Source organism: Condylura cristata, unplaced genomic scaffold, assembly GCF_000260355.1.
Source record: "Condylura cristata isolate star-nosed mole 26May11 unplaced genomic scaffold, ConCri1.0 scaffold00002, whole genome shotgun sequence".
Lineage (NCBI taxonomy): Eukaryota > Metazoa > Chordata > Mammalia > Eulipotyphla > Talpidae > Condylura > Condylura cristata.
The window spans coordinates 18,699,765-18,721,979 of NW_004567103.1; the positions used below are offsets into that span (position 1 = coordinate 18,699,765).

The following is a 22,215-nucleotide window of genomic DNA, read 5'->3' on the forward strand; positions in this document are numbered from 1 at the left end:
GTTCAGCTCATAGTGAAACAAGGTCTCCTACTACTAAGTAAACTAACTTGGTATTACTACAGTCAGCATTAGGAACACTATATAGAAAGACATTTTTCATTTTTCAAGTCCCGTCAGAAAGAAGTCCCAGAAGCTTGGGATTTTTTTTTTTTTTAACTTACAAAATACAACATATGGTGGCTATATTTTCCTGTCATCGAGTATTATTACACTACCAATGGGAATGTAATTACACCTTTCCCATATGCCTGCTTCTCATCCTGAGAAAGCAAGGACATAATTAAATCTGGCAATGAAAGAATAAATGTATGGCAGGAGCTTTCCAAATGTTCAGCAGAGCTATCCTGGGACTATTCTTGATTGACAGCTTTGTAACATGCCATATACTTGATAGCATTCTTTTCTGAAACATACATGGTCCATTTTTAGCTGTTCCAGCAATATTTGCCTTATCCCTAAGGGAGCTTCCTGTTTCTACAATGGGGAAACCTGCATCAAAAACTGCTTCTGGTACCCCTACTCCATGAACTACGTGCCTGAAATCAGGAGCAAAGTCAAGGCAAACCTGATGTACAGCAAGCTGACTTTAACCTGGCAACTGATAAGTCAATAGGCATAGAATGGAAGATGGATGGAATATGATGGAGATGTTTTAACAGAAACACAAAACCATCTCTCCTCCTTGATATCTATGCAACAGATTTCTCAGTCATAGGCCTGACTGATTAAAGTCAATGGTGTTTTTTTCTAGGTAATTTCATTTTTAAACATGTAGTCCATTCTAATAAGAACATTGAAATCCAATCACTTCCCAACTATAGGTCATTCCAACATCAAAGACATGTGAATGGTCATAGGAAGAAGGTAAAAATCACTTCGTCATGGCAAGTTAGTATGATTCTTAACTTTAATTGAGAAGTGGTGAGAGTGGTAAATAGTTGATAAACCACTTTATCTCTGGGTTTATGTTTTCTTTTCATAAAAAATTATGAATGCCAATCCCTAACATTTCAGCAGTTTACATTCAATGTCTCTGAAGTGCAAGTACATTTCTGGAAGAAAATCTCTGCAAATATAATAACTTTAACTATTATTTATAGGTATGACAAATCATCATCTCTAGAATACAGGAAAAATAATGACATTGTTTCTCTAGAGCAAAGATTCCTTACCGATTCTACAGCAAAGCTTGGGGCAATCTTTTCATTAATCTCATTTAGTTTGTCTGAGAACAGTTGCCTATCTTCTGTGAACATAATGGATTCAACTGAAGTCCCCAGGACTTTCACGTTATACTCCTTGAGCACACCTCTCTTGAATAGTTCCACTCCTACAGAAGAATGAAAATCATCAGTTTTTAAAATTTCAAACTCTTGCGGCATTTTTAAAATAGCTACCTGAATATAATACAGAATTTTGAAAATCTTGAAATTAACCTCAAGAAGCCATCCCCAGCCACAATAGAATTGCACGTAGGATAGAAAAAAATATATATTTTTTAAATGAAAATTCAGAAGTCATCCTGACAATTTTTTTTTTTGCTAATATTTCTGTCACTTATATAATCACCTTACTTGCAGGGTAAAATTCTCCATAATAAAAGTGATGATATTTAAAAAATCAGGAGTACAGAAAATCTTAAGACTTTTGCATATTATAAAGTCTTCTGAGGTCCATTTCCAAAAAAAAGTTCTCTTATTTAAGTAACCCCAGTGACAAGAGTATATATCTAGATTTGAAATTATGAAAATTGTATGTTTTCACTAATTTGCCATCTGATTTTGGCTAATTCTTTCATATTTCATACAGAGATTGCATCACCAACTGCTTACCCCAACTAACTAGAAATTCATTCATGATCTAGTTCCAAAGGTTTTACCCGTTTTGAAGAGGGAAGAGCAGGGGCCTCAGTAGATAAGCAAAGGGATGATAAAAGGACTGGTCCTGTGACCACAAAAATATATGCAAAAATGCCACAGTGTTGACACATTACACCACTAAGTCCATATTAATTCTCATTTTTCATTTATAATGTTCTCAGAACTTCACTATAGAAGGAAAAAGCAGTATCTTTGGATAAAGGTGGGAGATATAAGAAAACCACTTGTTTTTCCCTGAACATTAAAGTAAAATGTGTCTTTTTGTGTCTTAGCTGTTTTGTGAAATAATCCAGTAATATTTGTTATATGACATTTTCAGGTGGCTACTTCCCCACATATTAGAAAGCTTTCCTGAGTAAAAAGAACATAATTATTAGATAGGTTCAAAGAAAAAATTATGTACAAGAGCACAGGCCGAAACTTTGCATTTGTAAGTGACTCACCGCAGTTGAGGGCTGTCTGGCCTCCCATGCCTAGGATCAGCCCATCTGGCCGTTCTGCCTTGATGACTTCCGTGACAAACTGAGGGGTGATGGGGAGGAAGTAGACAGCATCTGCTTGCTTCAGACCCACCTCGTTGGTCTGCACCGATGCAATGTTTGGGTTCATCAGGACAGTTTTGACATTTTCTTCCTGAAAACAAACAAACAAATGTAAAGGATCCAGGATCTGAATACATGATAGAAAGAAGTGAATAACCATATTCAAATGAGGGGTAACAAAATTGGGTTATTTGGTGGGTAACAAAATTGTGTTATTTGGTGGATAACAAAACTTTGTGTAACTTGGTGGGCTGTAGAATTCAGTAATAGGACTAATGAATGGAAGTTAAAAGAAGACAAACACCTGGTGAATGAAAGAATGAAATTTTTTAAAATAAAACTAGTAAAAAGAACAGGCTAATTTGGGAGAGTAACCCTGAATTCCTTACTACTACCGTCAGTGTCTGTAGGGCAACTAGACACCCACAAATATGACTGAGTTTTACAGCTCAGTCAACCTTAAAATAAAATATTCCAAATGAAAATAGAAGCACTACCAAATCTGCTTCCCTTTGACTGAAGACAATACTAATTGTTCATTTAAAATACAGCACAATTTCTTCCCTCTTGCTAGAAGCACCGAGAACCTTCTACTTTTTTTAAGATTTTCATGTCTGCTGTAGCTGTAGTGCTTTAGCAAAGCAGTTCTTAAGCACAATATATAAAAAGAAAGTGACCATGTGGCAAAAAAAATAAAATAAAAAAGTATGTGTGCCTGTGTATGTGTGTGAGAGAGAGAAGGGATTCATAGCCCTATCACTGAACATCTGGAGAGACCGTCAAAATAATTCTTCGTGTAGGCTGGCTTATAAGATAATAGTTTACAAACCAGGATGAGGGTGACTTACCAAAACAATTACTATGAAATATGAGCAGATGGTTCTTACCTATTAGCCTGTCAAATTGAAACTCTTCTAAAAAGTCAACAAAATATTCAGATGACTCAGTCTTACATACTTGGGGGGGAGCTCTAAGTGAAAACTGAAATGTATTTCATGCTATTTTAAATTCAAATTGTGCCATTTATTGATTGATTTGCTTTGTATGCCAAAGTGATGAGAGAAATTTCTACCGACAAGATGAAGAAATTAGATTCGATAGGTTAAATGTCTTGCCACAGATCATATAACAGAGAAGTGGCAAAATTAGCACTCTAACTCAAGTCTTACGAAGTATCTCCTATGCTCGTCCATAATATGAGTCCCTTAAGATTCTAAGGAATTGTTTTAAACAGAATATAATTGACAAAATATGAATGGATAAATACAGATAAGCAAATGTACTTAAAATATGAGTTGGAATTTAAATAATTGAGTTTTATATAAGAATACATCAACAGAAGTCATAGGAGTTCTTTCACCAGGGACAGACTTGAGAATATTAGTAAGCACTTTTCTTGAATGTGCAATACAACAAATAATCTATTTTCATAAATAATAATTACATAGGGAAAAATCTCACACACAATATGGTGAGTATCCATTTCAATGAACTTTATATCATTTTTCTAATATAATTCTGTCTACAATATATACACCACCTAATTATTTTTAAAATGTTAATTTATATTAATATCTGCATTACGATATTAAATCTAATCATTGCTATCCTAATAAAAAGCACATTAAAAATACAAGTTATGGAAATATTATTTTAAAGATTTATTTGTTTATGCATACAGAACTGGGGTACAGGCCAGAAATGCAGGAGCAGTGAGAGGATTCATCAGAGACACAGTGGGGAGCAAAATAGGCAGAATGACAAGTACAATGGTGAGGGGAGCAGTGGACGAGACAGGAGAGGTCGGCTAGGCCATGTGTGTCACCTCATATGCTGGGGATGAACTTCCACTGAAGTGGCTAAGGCCAGCTTCACAGCCCTGCACTTTAAACTGTTGTGCCACTAGGACATGCCCTGATATTTATAGTTTATAAAACTATCAAATAAACTTAAAAAATATAGTTTGTTAGTCTAATAGAGTTTAATGTTTTCTAAATCCTGAATACATGTAGATGGTGTTCTCTAACTAACCACACTACTGCATTTCCATCAGTTATCTATCTAACGAGAAAAAATAATCATAACACAATGAAGTAGAATGTCCCCTGAAAATGTGCAGGAAAAATTGTGTACTTGTGTGCATACATGCAAAGTTAATTTTTTTTAAATGGAAGAAAAATAAAGCATTTGGGGGTTGTATTCTCCTTTTTAAACAGACACCTAGCACATGAAAATCTTTTTATGTAGAATACTGAATGGAAGAAAAAGAAAAAAAAAAGTCAGCCAACTCATTTCTTCATGTGTTGCCCTGCTCTCTAACCACTTCCCCTACTTTTCTCTCCCCTACTCAGGACCCTGGTGAATGTCTCTTCTGCAAAGCCTGAGGCAAGGCCAGGGAGAACTCCATAGCCTCTGAGTGGCACCAAGTTGGAGATTACGCAGAAAGATAAGGAAGGTAGAGATGCCAGTAAGCTCTTCAGGAGAAATGCCTTACAAATACAATGGAATTTTTCTAAAGGTTTGTTTTACTATGTGAATGGTTGGGGAGCACTCCAGAGAAAGTGAAGAAAAGGGAGGACAACTTCTCAACTTGGATATGAAATCTCTTTCCCCCTTGGCAATCCAGCCATGCCATCCAGGTAGGTTATCCACTCAAGATGAAGATTCTTGGTGGTGCAATGGGTTAGAGCACAGCACTGCAAGCCAGCCGGAGCCACTTCATTGTGAGTTCCATTCCCAGCCCCAGAGGTGACCACATGGCGCAGCAGACCTCTCCTGACCCACCTGCTGCTCTCCTCAGCAGTGTACTTCCTTGATCTAACTGTTCTGTTCCCCACTCTGTTCTCTGGTAAATCCTCTCACCACCCCTTCACCTCTGGCCTTCACCCCAGTTCTTTATGCATAAATAAATAAAAATCTTAAAAAAAAAAAAGAGATGTGGATAGTGTGGATAGGAGTGGATAGGAGTCTCTTAATAACAGGTAACAACTTCCAAAGCTTGAACAAAAGGCATTACTGCTTTTGCTGTCAATTGAATCTTCCCATTTCTCTCTACAACAGATTCCCACTAAAACTTTTGTAAGGCTTTTCAGCAGCGAGGAAGCCTAAACCCCCTCTTTCACACAAATGACCAGCATATTTTAAAAGCCCATTGCCCCGAAAAAGCCTCTCTAAACGTGGCCTTATATGTTTTCAACATGGACACGTGATGGTATAGATAATATTGGAGACCAATCTAGCCTTTTTAATTTACAGGCAGGCATAGTTGAGAAAATGAAAAACCCTCTCTGTGATCAAGCTTCCTTTAATATAAGATGTGTGAGGAATAGTTTGGAAAATTAATTATAGTGACTTTGAACAGAGGTAGTGTCATAAATCTAAATTATAAAATACTAATTAGACTCATTAAAGGGAGTATATTAATTCTAGCAAAGATCATATTCTCTCACCTTCATGGCTTTTACAGCTTGAGATCCTGAGTAATCAAATTCACCTGCCTGACCAATGGACAGACCTCCTGATCCTAGGATAAGGACTTTGGAAACCTGTAAGTGAGAAGAAAATAGCATTGTTTCATTACTAATATGCAAACAATAAGGCATTTTTCAAGAGTGGGGAAGACAAATTACATTGTCTGGGTTTATGTGGTGATTTAAACCACAGTGTTTTGAAATACATATAATAAATGAGAAAAAAGACTAACACATTTAAACATCTGTCATTTTCAAGCAATTCCCAGATGACATTTTTTTCACTTTAAAATTTTTTCAGAACTTCTACATTTTATTTAAACTTATATAAATATCTAAAAGTAGAGACACAAGTATCTATGTAGCTATATGCACCTATGTGTGTGTGTGTGTATTTAAATAAAGACCTCCTTGGAAGTTAATTAACTAAAGTTATACACTCAATAGTCCATAGGTGTTTTTTGGACAACGAATCAGCATAAATGCACGCAAGCTCCAGTGCCTTCTTCCTTCCCCAAGAAAGAAAAAAGCATAGCAGGTAAGGCGATCCTACCTTTCACCTTTACAGCTTAGTACTAAAAATATTTGTGGAAAATACAATAAAGAAAAAAAGATGGAAGCATATTTTAAAATTGGTAGCATATTAAAAATCCACAAATAAACATTCTGCCTATCGTCTACCCACAACTACCAAGCCCTTCAATGAGAAAAAGATGTTCTAGGCCACCGCGAGAAACAAGGATTTGGAAAACTTGGTTCACATCAACCACCATTTAGAAGGGGATGTACTAGACTGTGGAATCCCAAATTATAACATTTTCCTCATCATTAACAAAAGAAAATCACCTGAAGTACATGCGTTAATATTCTGAGAAAAATACTACACATAAGCGCATAGCTCACTTGGCTACTGAATTAGCTCCATTCTGTACATCTCAGGGAAGGAAACTGTCATGCAAATCCTTGCAACAGATCATCTAACCTACCCTATTGTTGCTTGTAAACATATAAGTCAGTATCTTTTCCCTTTTTTAATAAAAATATAAAGTATATAGAGATATATACTTGAAAGTACATATATTTTTGTAAATATATTTTTTTGTAAATATATTTTTGCATAACAACATTGTTAATATGTATGTGGCTTTAAGTATGAAGGAAATAGAAGACAGAAATCTTACATTAGCATACACATTTAAACAAATAAGCATTTAAGTCTTATACTACATTTATCCTCATTCATGTGCTCTTGAGAAGTAAAATAATATTCCACACGTGAAAGTCCAATATCGCTTTTGTAGATGAAACAATAAATTCTATCTTATATTTGGAGCCTATAGTCTGAACTATATCTCAACATACAGGGCTATGGTGTTTTAATAGGGAGGATGTTTCAAATTCCAAACTACATCAAATTTTAAATTCAATTAAACATTAGTCTTTACTAAACTAATTACAAGTATTCTAGCAGTGTGACTTGTTTGACTTTAAATAAAATCCTGAAGATTTTAATGAATAGTATTAAGAACAGCACAGAAGTAGTTGCTAAGATAATTACAAAATTAGCAATCATTGTTCATAGACATTAAAATAGTTTACATCATTCATTTAAAAAAAATCACACTATAGAGAAAATCCAAAATACATAAAACCAAACCACATGTACTGACCTCAATTCGAGATGCAACTAGTGCTGGCTTTGGTAGAACTGATGTAACGGTGGTTCCTTTTCCTTTTTTTATCAGTGAGAAAAAGGAATCAAACAGGTACTAGAAAAAAAGCATAACCAATTAACTAGAAACTTTAAAACCCATAAGTTGGCCAGATACAATATGTCCAGTTAAATTTGGTATTCCACTGCAATAATTTTTTACCAAATCTGGCAAACTAAACTTTTACCTATGGCTTACACTATATGATTACTAAATGAACTAAACACTTCCGTTGCTCACTTCAAAACTACCAAAAGAAAGCTTTCACCGGACAATGAACATTTAAGATAAGCACTTTGAAAATTTCACATTTTCGGTCCCATCATTATCCATCATTTCCTTCTTCTAAATAAAATTCAAATTATTCAAAAAATATTCAAGCTATACCACTTATGCATTCTAAGAATAGAAAAAGGGGCATTTTAAAATATTTTCTATCAACTCTGAAAACATGACTAAAGAGTATACTTAAGCTTTACCAATGAATTTACTACCATTGCCAAATATCAACAAAGTTACTCCATTTTTGTCTTGCAACTATTTGACTGAACAAGAAAAGGATTAAGTGACATTGGGTCTATTGCATATCTTAACTTCCAATTCCTATTCTGAAAGACTAATAGAGGCAAATAATTTAGATTTTAAATTTATGAAAAGCATTTAGCATTCATTACATGGTCTATGTATGAAACTAAGTGTGATTTACGATTTTTTCATTGTAGGTGGGTAATGTTATACTGACTTTATTTAAAACCATTATTTCCTAATAATATTAAAATAAGGACAAAACACAAATATCTGAAAAGGCAGCTCAGGAATGAGAAAGTAGACTTTACAGAGGAAAGTTCTTATTTCCTCCACTTTATGTCTAGGTGGCTTTTCTGAGTCACTCCTGACAGGGAAGAATTGTCAGCATTGGGACTGGAGGCCCTAGGGTGGAAGAAAGGAAGTCATTCCAGACTGCCCAGATTTTTCTGTGTCAGACTCACTTGGAAGGATGGCCTTAAATACTAAACCAATAACTCACTTAAAAAATAAAAATGCTTAAGAACAAAATTCCTCTAAGCACTCCTCATCATTCTTTTCAAGCCACCATCTCATACAAATGTGCAAGCATGCCCTGTCCCCTCGCTGCACCCTGCCCCCTCCATCTCCTGCTGCTGTTTATTCTCCCTTCATGACTACACAACCAGTTGCCATAGGGATTTTTGTGAAGTCACAGATGGGGGATTAAAATTTCATTTCCGTTATGAGAACTGGAGAGCAAGAGGGAATTCATTTGCATAATACAACAATTGTAAATTTCAGAACTAAATATATTACAATGATTTAAATAAAAATAGCATCACTTTGGGTTTCTTAAGGGCTTTCCTACTTTCATTTTTTATAAAGAGAGACTTTTCCTCCGTGATATTCATGGAGAAATTTTAACACAAAAATATGTGTTTTCAAGCACTCTTTTCAGGATGCTCTGCACCAACATCATCGATGGCAATTATTTTGATTGCTTAAATTTTCACCTAAGCACATTTCTGATCTAAACAAAATAAAACAGACTTCATCTTTCTGACATACCTCAGTGTCTGTTGGACCTGGGCTGACCTCTGGGTGGAACTGTACCCCAAAGAAAGGCTTGCTCTCGTGCATGATCCCCTAAAGGAATAAGAAAGAGTAAAGTCCTTCTGTAGCAATGAGTATCAATTCCTATGTATAGATCAATGGACAATACAAGTTAAAAATAAAATTAAATGCTCAAAAGCATTCTAAAAACAGTACCAATCAAAGTAGACGAACAAAGACTCAACCCAAAGCAGTTCCCTAAATAAAAACAACTGATTTGAACAATCAGTTGGAAATAGATTCCAACTCTTGGAAACAGATTCAAATCCACTTCTCTTATCTGACTCCTAAATTGCTTCTCCAATGGTCTTCCCAAAGGTTACTGCAGTGAAGCTAAGTGAATACCAGAGATCCATACAGATGGGGCCCAAACATCACTAACAATACAGGTGTAGGACAATCACTGATAAATCACTTAAAAAGTGGATTTTAATGAGTCAACAGACGAGAGAATTAGACAGACAGAAAAGACTTTAAACGCAGAAATAATCTACAATAAAACCTACAAAAAGATTTCTTCTATATACACTCACCCAAGTAGCCCTCAAAATAAAGGGAAAGGTGTCTGTATAACAGAGTATGAAACGCCCTGCATTTCTTATCACAGACTAATCAAGTTTACTGAGAGCACCTACCTCATTTGTTTGATCGTTGACATTCACAAAAAGTGGTTTCCAGCCAGCAGGGAGGGCGTTTTCCAAGGCATAGCCATGGTTCTGAGCAGTAATGAAAGCCTGTCTGTTTGTGACATTCAAAACTGGCTGATTCTGCCCTCTGGAGAGAAAAAGAAGAGGAAAAAGGAAAAGTGAAGAGAACAATATAAGCATGTTCAAGGTAAAAGAGTGAACAAGAAAAACCTATTAAAATGCAAAAGTTTCAATTGCTTAGTGAAAATTACTCTGTGAGAAAAGTCACAGATTGTTAATTCCAATAATTTTAGCAACAAGAATCAATTCAGTAAGCTTTGTTGTGTGTTAAATATCAGGTCTATTAAACTTCTAAAATCAGTTTTAGAAAACGGGGAATCGCACTCATAACAAGTTAAGAGTTGCTCACTAGGTTTTAACAGAGACAGACATATAAACAACTTATTTAAAGGGAGCAACTGTGCTTTGAAAGCTAGAGGAAAGATATGACTGCTCAGTCCTGACACATTCTTAACTCTACTTTATGTGGAGGTTGGGCATGGTGTGTGTGGCAGCAGAAAGGGGAGAGGAGCAGAGAGCTGCAGAGAAACTGTAGATTTCTCAGTTACCAAATCACTGTAAAGTCTCATGATACTATCAATGCTTTGAAATCAAGCTTGATATCTGACAATTTCCCTTGAAATGTCATTTGATTGAGTATTGCAACCTCAATTTATGCCAAGGTAAAGAAAGCAGCTTAAACTATTATAGTTATCCTTACAGAAGGCTGCCTTCCTTCCAAGAATTATATAAAAGTGGTATCAGGTACTCAGACAACTATGCACACAGAGCAGTATGTATCAATTTTTCTGAAGGAAACATCTATAAGTTCTCCAAGTTACTAACAGTATGGAGAGTCTGTTCACCTGTACAAACCATTCCAGCCTTACCTGTTGGCCATGGGCATTTTGTAGGTCTTGGCACCAGCTGCCAATCCTGTTATCAAATTTCCTGTACTGATTCCAAACAATGGCTCCTTGCGATCACTTTCCAAAATCTAAATCAGAGAGAATTTTTATTACGTCAGAAATACAGTTCCCAAAAATGCTGCCTCCGAATGGATAAAGTAAAATATACTTTCTCCTTAATTGACAAGGTAAAGATTAGTTAATTGAATTTAAAGTAGAATATAAGTAAGACATGATTGACAAATAGGAGCATTGGGATTAAATGAAAGGTATTTAACATTCAAGTGAACCTAAATTGAATTTAGATTGAATGTCCTTTAAGAACATGAGGGTCTCGTAGGTCCCAAGGTCTGGTGGGGAACACTTCTGAATGTGTGGAAAGACACCTCTGGAGATCACACTCCAGTGAGTGTATCAAGAGGACACAGTCCCAGTTCCTTATCTGAAGGAAGGTTCTTTGTCCTCTGACACCCTTCACTTGTTTCTTTGTATAATATTTTGCTGACCTAGCCTTAGAGGTCACAAATGGAAGCACTAAAACATTCCTGAGTAAACAAAATGTAGTCTTTTCAGCAGTCCAGAGCACAGAGCAGGCTTCCCTCCACCTCACACACAGATATACACACTAGCCCCATGATCACTGCACCTTTTTGACATTCTGAATTAGTGGTTGTGCAAGGGCTGGGTTCCCAGGTCCCCCGGCAATTAAAAGCCCATCATACTCCATCTTGGTGAAATCGTGATTCCAGGGAACTAAATGCACTTCAGCTCCTCGCTGGAAAAGAACACAAGAATGATCAACTTAATAACAGTTTTCTGTGCCAAAGTGTAGTTTTCTAGACCTTTTTCTTGATTAACTACTCCCTAAAGGAAAGGGGAAAAGAGCACATGATTCAAAAAACTAATGTTGACCAAAAAACTCTTTGGTGGCTCATTGTATTTTGTCTGTGGCATACGGAGTAACAGTCAGCAGAAACTGATTTTTAAAAAAGTCATTAAAACTTTGATTCTGAGAAAATACATAATGTGTTTCCTGTAATCCAGGTTTCACTCAGACATACAGGTTAATTTCATTGTGGGATAAAAAGCTGCGGAAAGAGATCAATCCATCGTCTACAAGATTTCAGTTTGGTCCATCATTCACTCTTTCAATTTTATCTTTTCTGTCAACCAAATTTTAATCAGCCTTATTTCCAGTGCATTCTCCTATCATCTATATTGAAATTCTAATTTTAAAAACCTAGAACTTTCCATAGAAAAGTGGATGGCAAGATATCTTCAGAAGCATTTCTTGAAACAAGTATTTGTGAGGAAGATGTTTCCCAGAAATATGAATGGAAATGCACCCAAGACACCTCGATCAGTGCATTATGAAGCAATTACCTCCATAGCCAACTACAGTCAAAGCCATTGGGGAACTCTGTGACCCACGGTAGAATATCCACCTTAAGGACCATCAGTCACAGGGCAAAGGAACTGGGATATTATGTACTAATCCTTTTCTAACCTTTGTTTAGGGCTTTTCAAAGAACCTTTCATTTTATGGCATTTCCTGCTAGGCAATAGGTTCCATCCAATCAAAGTGAGCCCTCGGGCAATGAGATGCAGATGTTTGCAATTATAAGAAAAGCAAAATGACTTAAAATAGCAAAAAAATAAAATGATGTAGATGTGGAAAGGGGTATTTGCCACTGAAGAGTTTCAAATTTTGCTAATGATAAGGTAAGGATTTGGAATGATTATTTGGATATTGCTGTTATTTTCTAAAAAAGAAAAGGTGAGTTGAGCGCTTCTTCTACAACAGTGATAATTTGGAGTTGTCCAAATATCACAGTGGGGAAGGTGGGAAGGAGAGAAAGAGACTGAGACTAAATTGCAAGAGAAGTGAGGAGGGGACAATTACAGACAAAACAATATTTAAGAAAATAATACCATAATTGCTAAATGCGCCTTACCCATTCATAACAGCCACTTTTAACCTGTTGTCTATGAGTTGGTATAAAGTAATGCGAAAGTTTGTACAATGTTAGGCATCACCCCTGCAAACATATGGTACCTAATAAAGGTATCTCAGTGGACAAACTCTCTCTCAGACTGGTTTACTGACCATCTCAACCCCTCCCAAGAAATGAATGTAGTGTGTCTCAGACTGTCACTCAGCAAGCAATAAGAACAGTCGTCATTTTCTTTGGTGTTTTGTAGTATTTGAGGCTTTTTTCCCCTTTAAACATAGTAGCCTATATCTCTAATTTGAAGAGGGATAAATGTGTTATTTTGTAGATCAAAGGCAACAAGAAGAAAGTAGATCCCTGCCATTCTGAGAAAATGCACAAGCTTTCACTGAAACAGATAGAGGAAGTCAGCGTTAACACTAACGATCGATATTACAAACCCTCACCCATGAGATGGAACAAATTACTTACCTTTACTAGAAGGCGGATTACATTGTTTTTTATTCCACAGTCCACAGCTACCACTTTGGTGGGGTTTCCTTTGCCAAACACCTTGACATCCTGCCATTTGAAAAACCAGAGCATGAGAGGAAAGTTCTAGTTATAAGCAACATACCAGTTTCCTAAAAACATCTGCGCGTGCTTTGTACAGAGGCTGGTAACATTGATTGGGAGTGACTGGCAGTTAATCAATTTGCAAGAAAGGCACAAATGAGCACCATAGACAGTCTCTCTTTTTATGAGCTAAAAAGTCCTTTGCCATTTTATATAAATTGTTAATTACAAAAATAAACAATAATTCCTAGAAAGTTGATTGCTCCCATGGTTAGTAACCACTTTTCTCATATTTTGCTGCAGTAACAACCCATCACATTGGAAGTTTCAAGTTATCTTTACCTGATTCAGCACTATACAAATGTGGTTATAGAAACATAATGCTTTAAAGACTACTTAATCCTCAATTTGCAATAAAACTCCTGTAGAGGTAGGGACATTGGGGTTAGGTTTAGGAAATGGGGCTAATGGATAAAATTAACATAAGAGTCAAAGAAATTGCTAAGTAACGTAGACCACTGGTCCCTTTAAGTTACTGTGCAACCGCTGCAGTAAAAGTTACACTTCAGGGCCCTGCCTGGTGGTGCAACGGGTTAAAGCATAGCACTGCAAGCAAACCGCAGCTACTGCAATACGAGTTTGATCCCCAGTCCCGGAGATGATCCACATGGCACAGCACACCTCTCCTGTGTTGCCCACTGCTCCCCTCAGCAGTGTACTTCATCGATCTGCCTGTTCTGCTCCCCAATCTGTCTCTGGTGAATCCTCTCACTGCCCCTGCACTTCTGAGCTGTACCCCAGTTCTGTATGCATAAACAAATAAACCTTTTTTTTTTTTAAAGATTTATTTATTTATACATACAGAACTGGGATACAGGCCAGAGGTGGCGAGAGGATTCACCAGAGACAGAGTGGGGAGCAGAACAGCAGAAGTACACTGCTGAGGGGAGCAGCGGGCGGGTCAGGAGAGGTCTGCCACGCCATGTGGTCACCTCCGGGGCAGGCGGGGATCGAACTCATGCTGCAGTGGCTTTAGCTTCTTAGTGCTGTGCTTTAACCTGCTGCGCCACCAGGGAGGGCCACAAATAAATCTTTTTTTAAAAAAAAAGTTACACTTCATAAAAGGATCCCACAGCATATCATAATCATTACCTACTTCTTAAGCACTGCTTGGAGTTAGATCCATTTTCACGGACATTTTCACGGACATTGACCAAAACCAAAGTCATAAAAAGAGAAATAATAGAAACACAGATAGAAAAGCCTAGAGGGCTAAGTCCCCAATCTGGTTCCAGCCTTGAGAGTTAGCTAGAAAATTCTGAATTTAGGATGAATTCTACATTTGCAAAGGTTTTAGATAAAAGCTGCAAACTGAGAAGTTTACTTTAACTGAGAAGAGGTCTACTTCTTCACAGGTCTATTTCATGTGAAGTTAGATTTATTTGTGGAAAAAAATATGAAAAGGATTTTTTCCCTGCTATTCATTCTAGAAAAAAAGAAAATTCCCAATCCTTCTGAGATCCAAGGGAATTATTACTGAATTCTTCCATGACTGCTACATTCTTTCTAATGAGCTAGTCTGAAAAGTAGATTTATTCCTAATGTTAGGTTTCTGTTACAAAATAAGGCAGTTCCCATCTAGTTGCTACATCAAATTTAATCACAATACAATGAATTAAATTATCAGCCACATCCTAACAAAACTCACAGAAAAATAGAATCTCCTGATACAAATGTACACTCATCACAGCTATAATAAAATGACTTAACTGAGCTTGATTAAGAAACAGTGACAGAGATAAAATCACAGATAGGTGCCTTTATGCTGCCCTCTATGAAAACACACTTTATACTTTCTAGTAGAATCAGAGGAGATAAGCAAGACCTCACAAACACCAGGCTATCGACATGCACTAGGTCAATCCCAGGGAGCACTATGTGATGTGGTGCTTTTCAGCATAACTTGAGCACAGAATTATTTTAAGGTATATTTCTTTAGACCAGTGTATTCCTTTAGACCAATGTTCCTCACATTTGGAAAGTGCCAGACTAGATTCTCAAAGTCATATCAATCCTAAGACCTATCTTTTGAAAAGGAAAAATAGCCTCATTCATGCTATGTCTCAAACTCCTCAATGAGAAGTGCATGGAAACAAACACAGAAAAAAAGTTTCATGTCATATGAATAGACAAGTGTTTGAATTAACACGTGAACATCACATAGAGAATAATTAAATTGCAAATACATTAGTAATTACATAGTCACTGAAATTCACTTTCTTTAATAATTCCTATTAATTACACTTCAGCATAATGTGAATGTGCATTGGGGTCTGACATGCACTTCAAGACTCACTACTGATTCCAAGGAACCCCACATCTTCATTCCCCATTTCCATGTGACAAGTACAGCAATACCAGGTCAGAATGTCATGTTTCTCTCTAAGCCTGCCACACCACTAATCAGATTCTTTATTCCTTCAATAAAACTTTCTGTTAAAAATACTCTGAAGTAACAATATTCTTACAGCTGGAGCTCCTCTTCAGGAACGTTTTCATACTCGCTGGGTCAGTGTTGAGTCATGTGAATCATTTCACAAATGAACGGGTATTTTGTCACAGTAAGGGTCTGAGCACTGCTTACCACAGGATGGGGATTTCTGATGCATTCTCCCACTATCTCAGATATGTTTTACTGCTTCAAATATCCTAGACTCTTCACCTTCCAAATGTAAAAGGATCTGAGTAAAATTGCATAAGCTGATGTGAATATTATTATATGATAGTCTGACCACAGCTACTAATATTTATCATTTCTAAAATATTAGAGGGCATATAAGATAATGTTTATGTGAGAGATGCTGAATCAAGCCTTTCTAGGTGTAGATCTTACCTAGTAGAAGCTGTTTACCCTGAGAATGAAATTAAATCTCTATAGCCCCACTTTTTCTTTGGTAAATTAGATTCCTATAATACCTATCCCCATAGAATTGCTCTGATGATTGAATAAATTGGTTAGTAGAGTGTCTAAAAGAATGTCTGATATATAATAGGTATTCAAAACATCTTGCCTATTATCAGTTTATTAATGAAACTTATAATAGTTAAGAGTAATGATAATTTTATATTAGTACTGGAGATAAATCAAACCATCAGAAGCACCAACTAAAGCAATCAGAAAAGAAAAAAAAAATGCACTACATCTTCACCACTCACTTTGACTGCTATTTACTGGCTTGACCCATTTATTCAGTAATTATCATTGAGCATCATGTGGTGGGGATTCAGTGAAATAAATTATGATTGTTCCTCTCAAAGAATTAACCACAGGCAGGTGAGAGAGACAATCTCAGGGAGTTAAGTACAGTTTGAAAATGGATAGGTAACTGTTTATAAATGACCTAAAACACAAAGGTATCATGAGTCAGGGTAAACGTCATAGACGAACAATGATCTGACTGTTAAAAGTGACTTCTTAAAGTCCAAAAGGGGTGGGGAAAAAGGGACTCTAGGCAGAGGGAAATAATTTGCAAATAAATGCTGACTCTGTAAGATATTCAAGAAGAAAGTTCACAAGAAAACCTGAGTGAACATCTTAAATGTATATAGTAAGATACTAACAATGGAGTTTTCTGGAAGCTTTTCAACTAAAGCACCAAAACAGTATCTGAATCAGCATGAAGGCTTCCCTATAAGCAAATTTTGTAATATATATTTTAGCTACTATGAGGTCCTCTTTTCTCCTTACCTCTGATGCTTCTGGAATATGCCCTCTGCCTAAGTGAAGATTTTGATATATCTAGAAAGAACGATCTAAAGGTAATGAAATAGTTATAAAATATGAAGGAAAAAATCTCACCTTGGTTGAAATTTCAGCAATCAAATTCTGCTTGTTGGGGTCCACAAAATCCACAGGTTGACCTTCAAATTCAATCTTCCCAAGCATGGTACCCTATCAAATTAAGAAACAGACAGTTAAGCCAGAACAACGATAAAGGTGCTGACAGAATAAATCTAGAGGGACTTAAACAGCTGCTCCAAGATTTAGATGTCTTTATAACTACTCATAACCATCAGCAGAAGACCTTCATCTTCTCAACATGGAAAGATGAAGCAATTTGTCCAGTACATTTTGGAAACACTTTGGGAAGTACAATTAGTTCATCAAGGCTGAGACAGTCCCCTAGGGGATGCAAAGTCAAAAGGCCACAGAATTCAGGTCTCCAGATTCCAGGATGGTAAAATTGGAGTATGAAAGGTACCTATTAATTTCTGTTATCTAAAAATATTTCATGGAAAAGGGAACAAAACAATCTATGGAGAAGAAAATAAGATACAAAAACTGCAGAAAAATGTAAAGAATGAGAATTTATGATACTATCATATGGTAGAAAAGTAAAATGCAGCATGAGTCATAAACTCCCAGCAATGGCAATGACAATTCACAGCTTTAGACATGCTAATGTCCAGCTATCCCTAAGGACTGACTTTAAGAATGTTTAATAACCCTCTGTGAAGTTTTCACAAACTAACCTTGCTAGGTTGAATATGGCAAATTATTTCTGATTACTATTAGCTGTGCTTTGAGATTTACTTATTTGCTAGTAATTCCAGTTTGAACTACTTAGAAAAAAATGGCATGCTATATTTAGTAACCAAGACTTTATTGGAGGGGGTTGTTAAAATAATTTATTGATTTGCCTTTTAAAAAGGAAATGATCGCTTTGAAGTAAATAAAAGGAAGCTTTTATTTCCCTCTGAATATTTTCCTTCAGGAAAAAGTCACTTGGAGTAGGTGAGGTAGTAAGTGCCTCAGATATGATTGTTATTTCAGTGCCATTACTAAAACCAGAGCACTACTTCACAATCCAGGAAAAATAAATAAAAATGCCATTTACTTCTACACTGAATTATTAAATTTCAGGGCAGTCTCTACTTACATTTATAGTCCAAATCACAGGATTCCTTAATGCACTCATGGATTCCTAACCTTAGAATTTGGTTTTCAGATCTCATTCCCTTTTCTTAAAGTATGCTGAATGAAAAACAACCTTACTGTTAACCTAAGATCATTGAATAGAAAACTATAGCATACCTTTTTTTTTTTTTTAAATATGAACTGGCACTACTCATAATTAAATACAATAGGCAGCATTACTTTTTATTTGTTTGTGTTCAACTGTTCTAAATTTTGATAAACTGACTTTGATAAAAAAAAAAAAAGAAAAGAGGTTTCCTCTTAAACTAAGAAATATGAAGAACACAGTAGACGCTTGGAAAGTGTTTTGCCAGGTTATTAAGTCTGAATTTATTGTAGTCAACCTGCCAATTCTGCAGCCCAAACGGGATTTCCCAATTTTACTCTCTTCCCTCCTCATTGTTACTTATAGCCTCATCACTGTTTACTGCTCTCACAAGATAATGATGGGCTAAGAAAACATGTGAATCTACTTGGGACATATATTCTAAAAACTATTCTCAGGAAAATCATCAGAAGAATTCCATAAACTCTGCCTTCCTTCTCTCCCTGGGTACAGGGCCATATTCTTATTTCCTAAGCTGCTTTTTCTTTCTTTCTTTCTGCTAACAAAGATCCTCGACCTATACATCATCTAACAAGGAAAATGTAACAAATTTTTATGGAAAACTTATTTCATACTGAAACTGTGTCATCATTTTCCTTTTTTATGTAATATAATTTAATGAAAAATTGGTACTAGTATTTGAGGTAATTAATTAACATTATAGTGATGTAAAGTTTTCATCCAGTCTGGGATATAAGAGTTCAGGCCTAAAGTAAAATGGTGCCCACCTTTTATAACAAGAAATGAGCAGATGGTGAAGATACATTCTCAGAGAAGAGATAGGGTGTTTCAGCATTTGCCTGATATCACTTTGGTCACTGGTGCAGTCCCAAAAGAGACTAGATAATGGAGGGCTAAGGTGGTGTACGCAGGAAATACAGCTCAGTAATGTCATGGGAAACTTCTCCAAGAAAACTGAAGAAATATTAGCACCAATGCTGTATACTTCTTGCTTTGCATTTTCTGGCATAGACATTCAATTTAGGCCAAAATTTTATGCACTTTATGTAACATTCTCCACTTGTTTCACTGACTAGTCCTGTCATGTGACTTGCATTATAAAGACCTTGACATGTGGGGGAAGTGAACAAAGTGAACACTCTAGAAAGTCCCAAGTGAATTAATAATCTGACATCCATTCAGTAACGACTATCCCAATCAAGTATTAAGTCTTAAAATTTATATCAGAAGTAGTAAAACAAGATGCCGAAGATCCAAATGACATAACGTTGCAACATTCATTTTTTTTTTGCATACTAGTGGCTTTCTTGGACTACAAAAAGATATATATGAAGAAACACAGGTTTGGCTGAAGATGTTGGTCATACCTTATCCCGAATTATTTTTGTCAGCATTCTTGTATCTACTCCATAAATTGCAGGAACCTGTAAGAAAAATTGTAGTGACAGTGAAATTGTAGGAAATTAGATCCAGCATATTGTTTTCAGGTTACAAACTTAACATCATCTATCTTCTTGAGCAGTAAATAATTTCCCTACTCCTTCTTTTCTCTGACCCAGGGTGACCGTGTTGTCAGAACAGGGTAAATTGCTGTTCAGTTGGGCACAGGACTCTTAATAACGCAGGCTCTTCCTCAGAATAAAAAATGAAAAATTCTGAACATCAATCTTCTGCTACAGTGTTGTTTTTAACCCAGGATTTTAAATAAGTAATGTGTGTGTGTATGTGTGCAGGTATAATGGAATTTGCAAACTTCATAAGTTATGATATATGAATAATATACAAAAACATTTTTTTAGTTAAACGCTCTTGGTACATAGTAGGCACTTAATAGTTATCTAAAGATGCTTGTTAAGTTGTCATGCTACAATAACATTTGCCCATCCTGTTTTAAGTGACGTAACACCACAATTTGTTTTGTTTTTCACTACGTTGGATATAGACAGACGGAAGATAATGAAAGGGCAGCAAAAAAATTAAGAACCAAGAAAGCAAGTTCTTATTTCTTTTCTGCCACCAGTGATCTGAGTGATGTGTGAACAAGGTGTTTTTCCTCCCTGTACATAGATAGAAGGAGGCGAATAGCTTATTATATTAGATTTTTCTACTCTATGATAATAGAAGAAAACTCAAAAAAACATTTTTAAAAAATAAAATAACAAGAAGTGGATTAGACTTAATTTGTGACACAAAGCAGCTGTGCTCCAAATCTCAGGTGTCCTAAATAACACAGAGAACACATTAAAAGGCAATAGTTTTGCGAATGACCATTACAAAAATGAGCTTTCAGATAACAGCTGAGAAGAAAATATTAACAACCCTGGGGATGATATAAATACCTCTCTCCCCTTTTTAAAATTTGAAAGAATGACACCCAGAAAGATAAAGTCAAGATTTTTTTCATTTTCCAGAAAGAGAAAACATTTAGCCAAAAAGGGTAGATTTTGGAAAAGCTGAAGTTCCTCAAAATAACATTTTGTTAATTATAGGTCCAGCAACAGCTAAACACAAAGTAGCTACAATAAGCTTCTCCCTGGTAGCGCAATGGGCTAAAGCATGACATTATGAAGCTCTCCAAAGCCACTGCAGCACCAGGGAGCTGACCCACATGGCGCAGCAGACCTCTCCTGACCTACCCGCTGCTCCCCTCAACAGTGTACTTTGTCAGTCTGCCTGTTCTGCTCCCCACTCTATCTCTGGTAAATCCTCCCATCCACCACACCTCTGGCCTGTATCCCAGTTCTGTAAGCATAAATAAATAAATCTTTAAAAAAATATATATAGCTATGACAGTGGAGATAAAGCTAAATGTAAATGACCTGTGTTGGACATCCAAACCCAAAGAGTCATCTGTATATGTTTGGAAAATAATAATTAAATTAGGGAATAAATAAAATAAATTTTATAACTTCATCATTAATTACTTCAAATGACACATCTAATTATGTCAGAGTTTTAGTTCCAGAGACATCAATTTGTTTATACTTATAAAACAGAAATTGAAGAAAGCATGGTATGATTACATCTGAAGAGGTGTGATCTTATTCCTTTGAATCCTATGTGTCCTACACCAACATTATATAAATAAATAGTGCACTATAAAAAGAAAAAGGATGGCGTCACTGAGTGACCTAACCAAAGGCTGTTCATAGTAGAGCTGGTACTAGATCTCAGGAAGCAAGTTATGTATCTAGATCCTTAATAAAAGGAGAACGGGTGGTTCAGTTGCTCCAGAGAATAGAAAAATCTTAAAATTTTTCTCTAGCCTTTGCAGATGAAAAGCTACGAACATGTATGAGTGCCACCTAGTGGACAAACTGAAAATACGGTGTCCTCAGTGTTTAGATGCGAATTAGTACAGTTGAGCCTACAATAACAGAAGGAAGTACACTCCAAAATAAAGATTCCTACGACAAGACCCCCTTCGCTGCATGGGCCTTTCCATGCGCTCCCTTCCCAGTTTTCCATGGTCCCCACCAAATACTCCTCACCTTTTCTTCCTGCAGCCACTGCCCTAGGCTCTTGGTCGCGCCCCAGTGGTGGTAGTCGTTGCTGTAACTTAGCACCAGCAAACCCGCCACCTGGAAAAGACAGGCAGTCATTTCTCAGACAAGGTACTAGCCAACGCCTGTGGCCTGTCTCAAGAGTCAGTTGGCATTTTCTGAAAGAACATTTGTATTCTGACAAAGCTTAACATTTTGGAGACTGGAACAAAAAGAAAGATGATTTTCTCCTAAAATATAAAATTGTTGGGCTCTCCCCGGTGGCACAACGGATTACAGCACCACACTATGAAGCTCTCCTAAGCCACTGCAGCATGAGTTCCATCCCCGGCCAGGGAGCTG

General features: G+C 36.3%; 1 protein-coding gene across 1 annotated transcript in view; it reads right to left on the bottom strand.

Annotated features, from left to right (window-relative positions):
- Positions 1 to 22,215, bottom strand: part of CPS1 (carbamoyl-phosphate synthase 1, mitochondrial) — a 112,058-nt gene that overhangs the window by 67,552 nt on the left and 22,291 nt on the right. Inside the window, exons 4-15 of the mRNA XM_004674809.1 lie at positions 21,862 to 21,951; positions 19,738 to 19,794; positions 17,185 to 17,277; positions 13,242 to 13,331; positions 11,465 to 11,593; positions 10,801 to 10,907; positions 9,860 to 9,998; positions 9,180 to 9,257; positions 7,563 to 7,661; positions 5,872 to 5,967; positions 2,324 to 2,513; positions 1,173 to 1,330 (exon numbers count right to left, since the gene is read on the bottom strand). Of these exons, the coding sequence (XP_004674866.1) occupies positions 1,173 to 1,330; positions 2,324 to 2,513; positions 5,872 to 5,967; positions 7,563 to 7,661; positions 9,180 to 9,257; positions 9,860 to 9,998; positions 10,801 to 10,907; positions 11,465 to 11,593; positions 13,242 to 13,331; positions 17,185 to 17,277; positions 19,738 to 19,794; positions 21,862 to 21,951 (1,326 nt within the window). The remainder of the gene's footprint in view (positions 1 to 1,172; positions 1,331 to 2,323; positions 2,514 to 5,871; positions 5,968 to 7,562; positions 7,662 to 9,179; positions 9,258 to 9,859; positions 9,999 to 10,800; positions 10,908 to 11,464; positions 11,594 to 13,241; positions 13,332 to 17,184; positions 17,278 to 19,737; positions 19,795 to 21,861; positions 21,952 to 22,215) is intronic.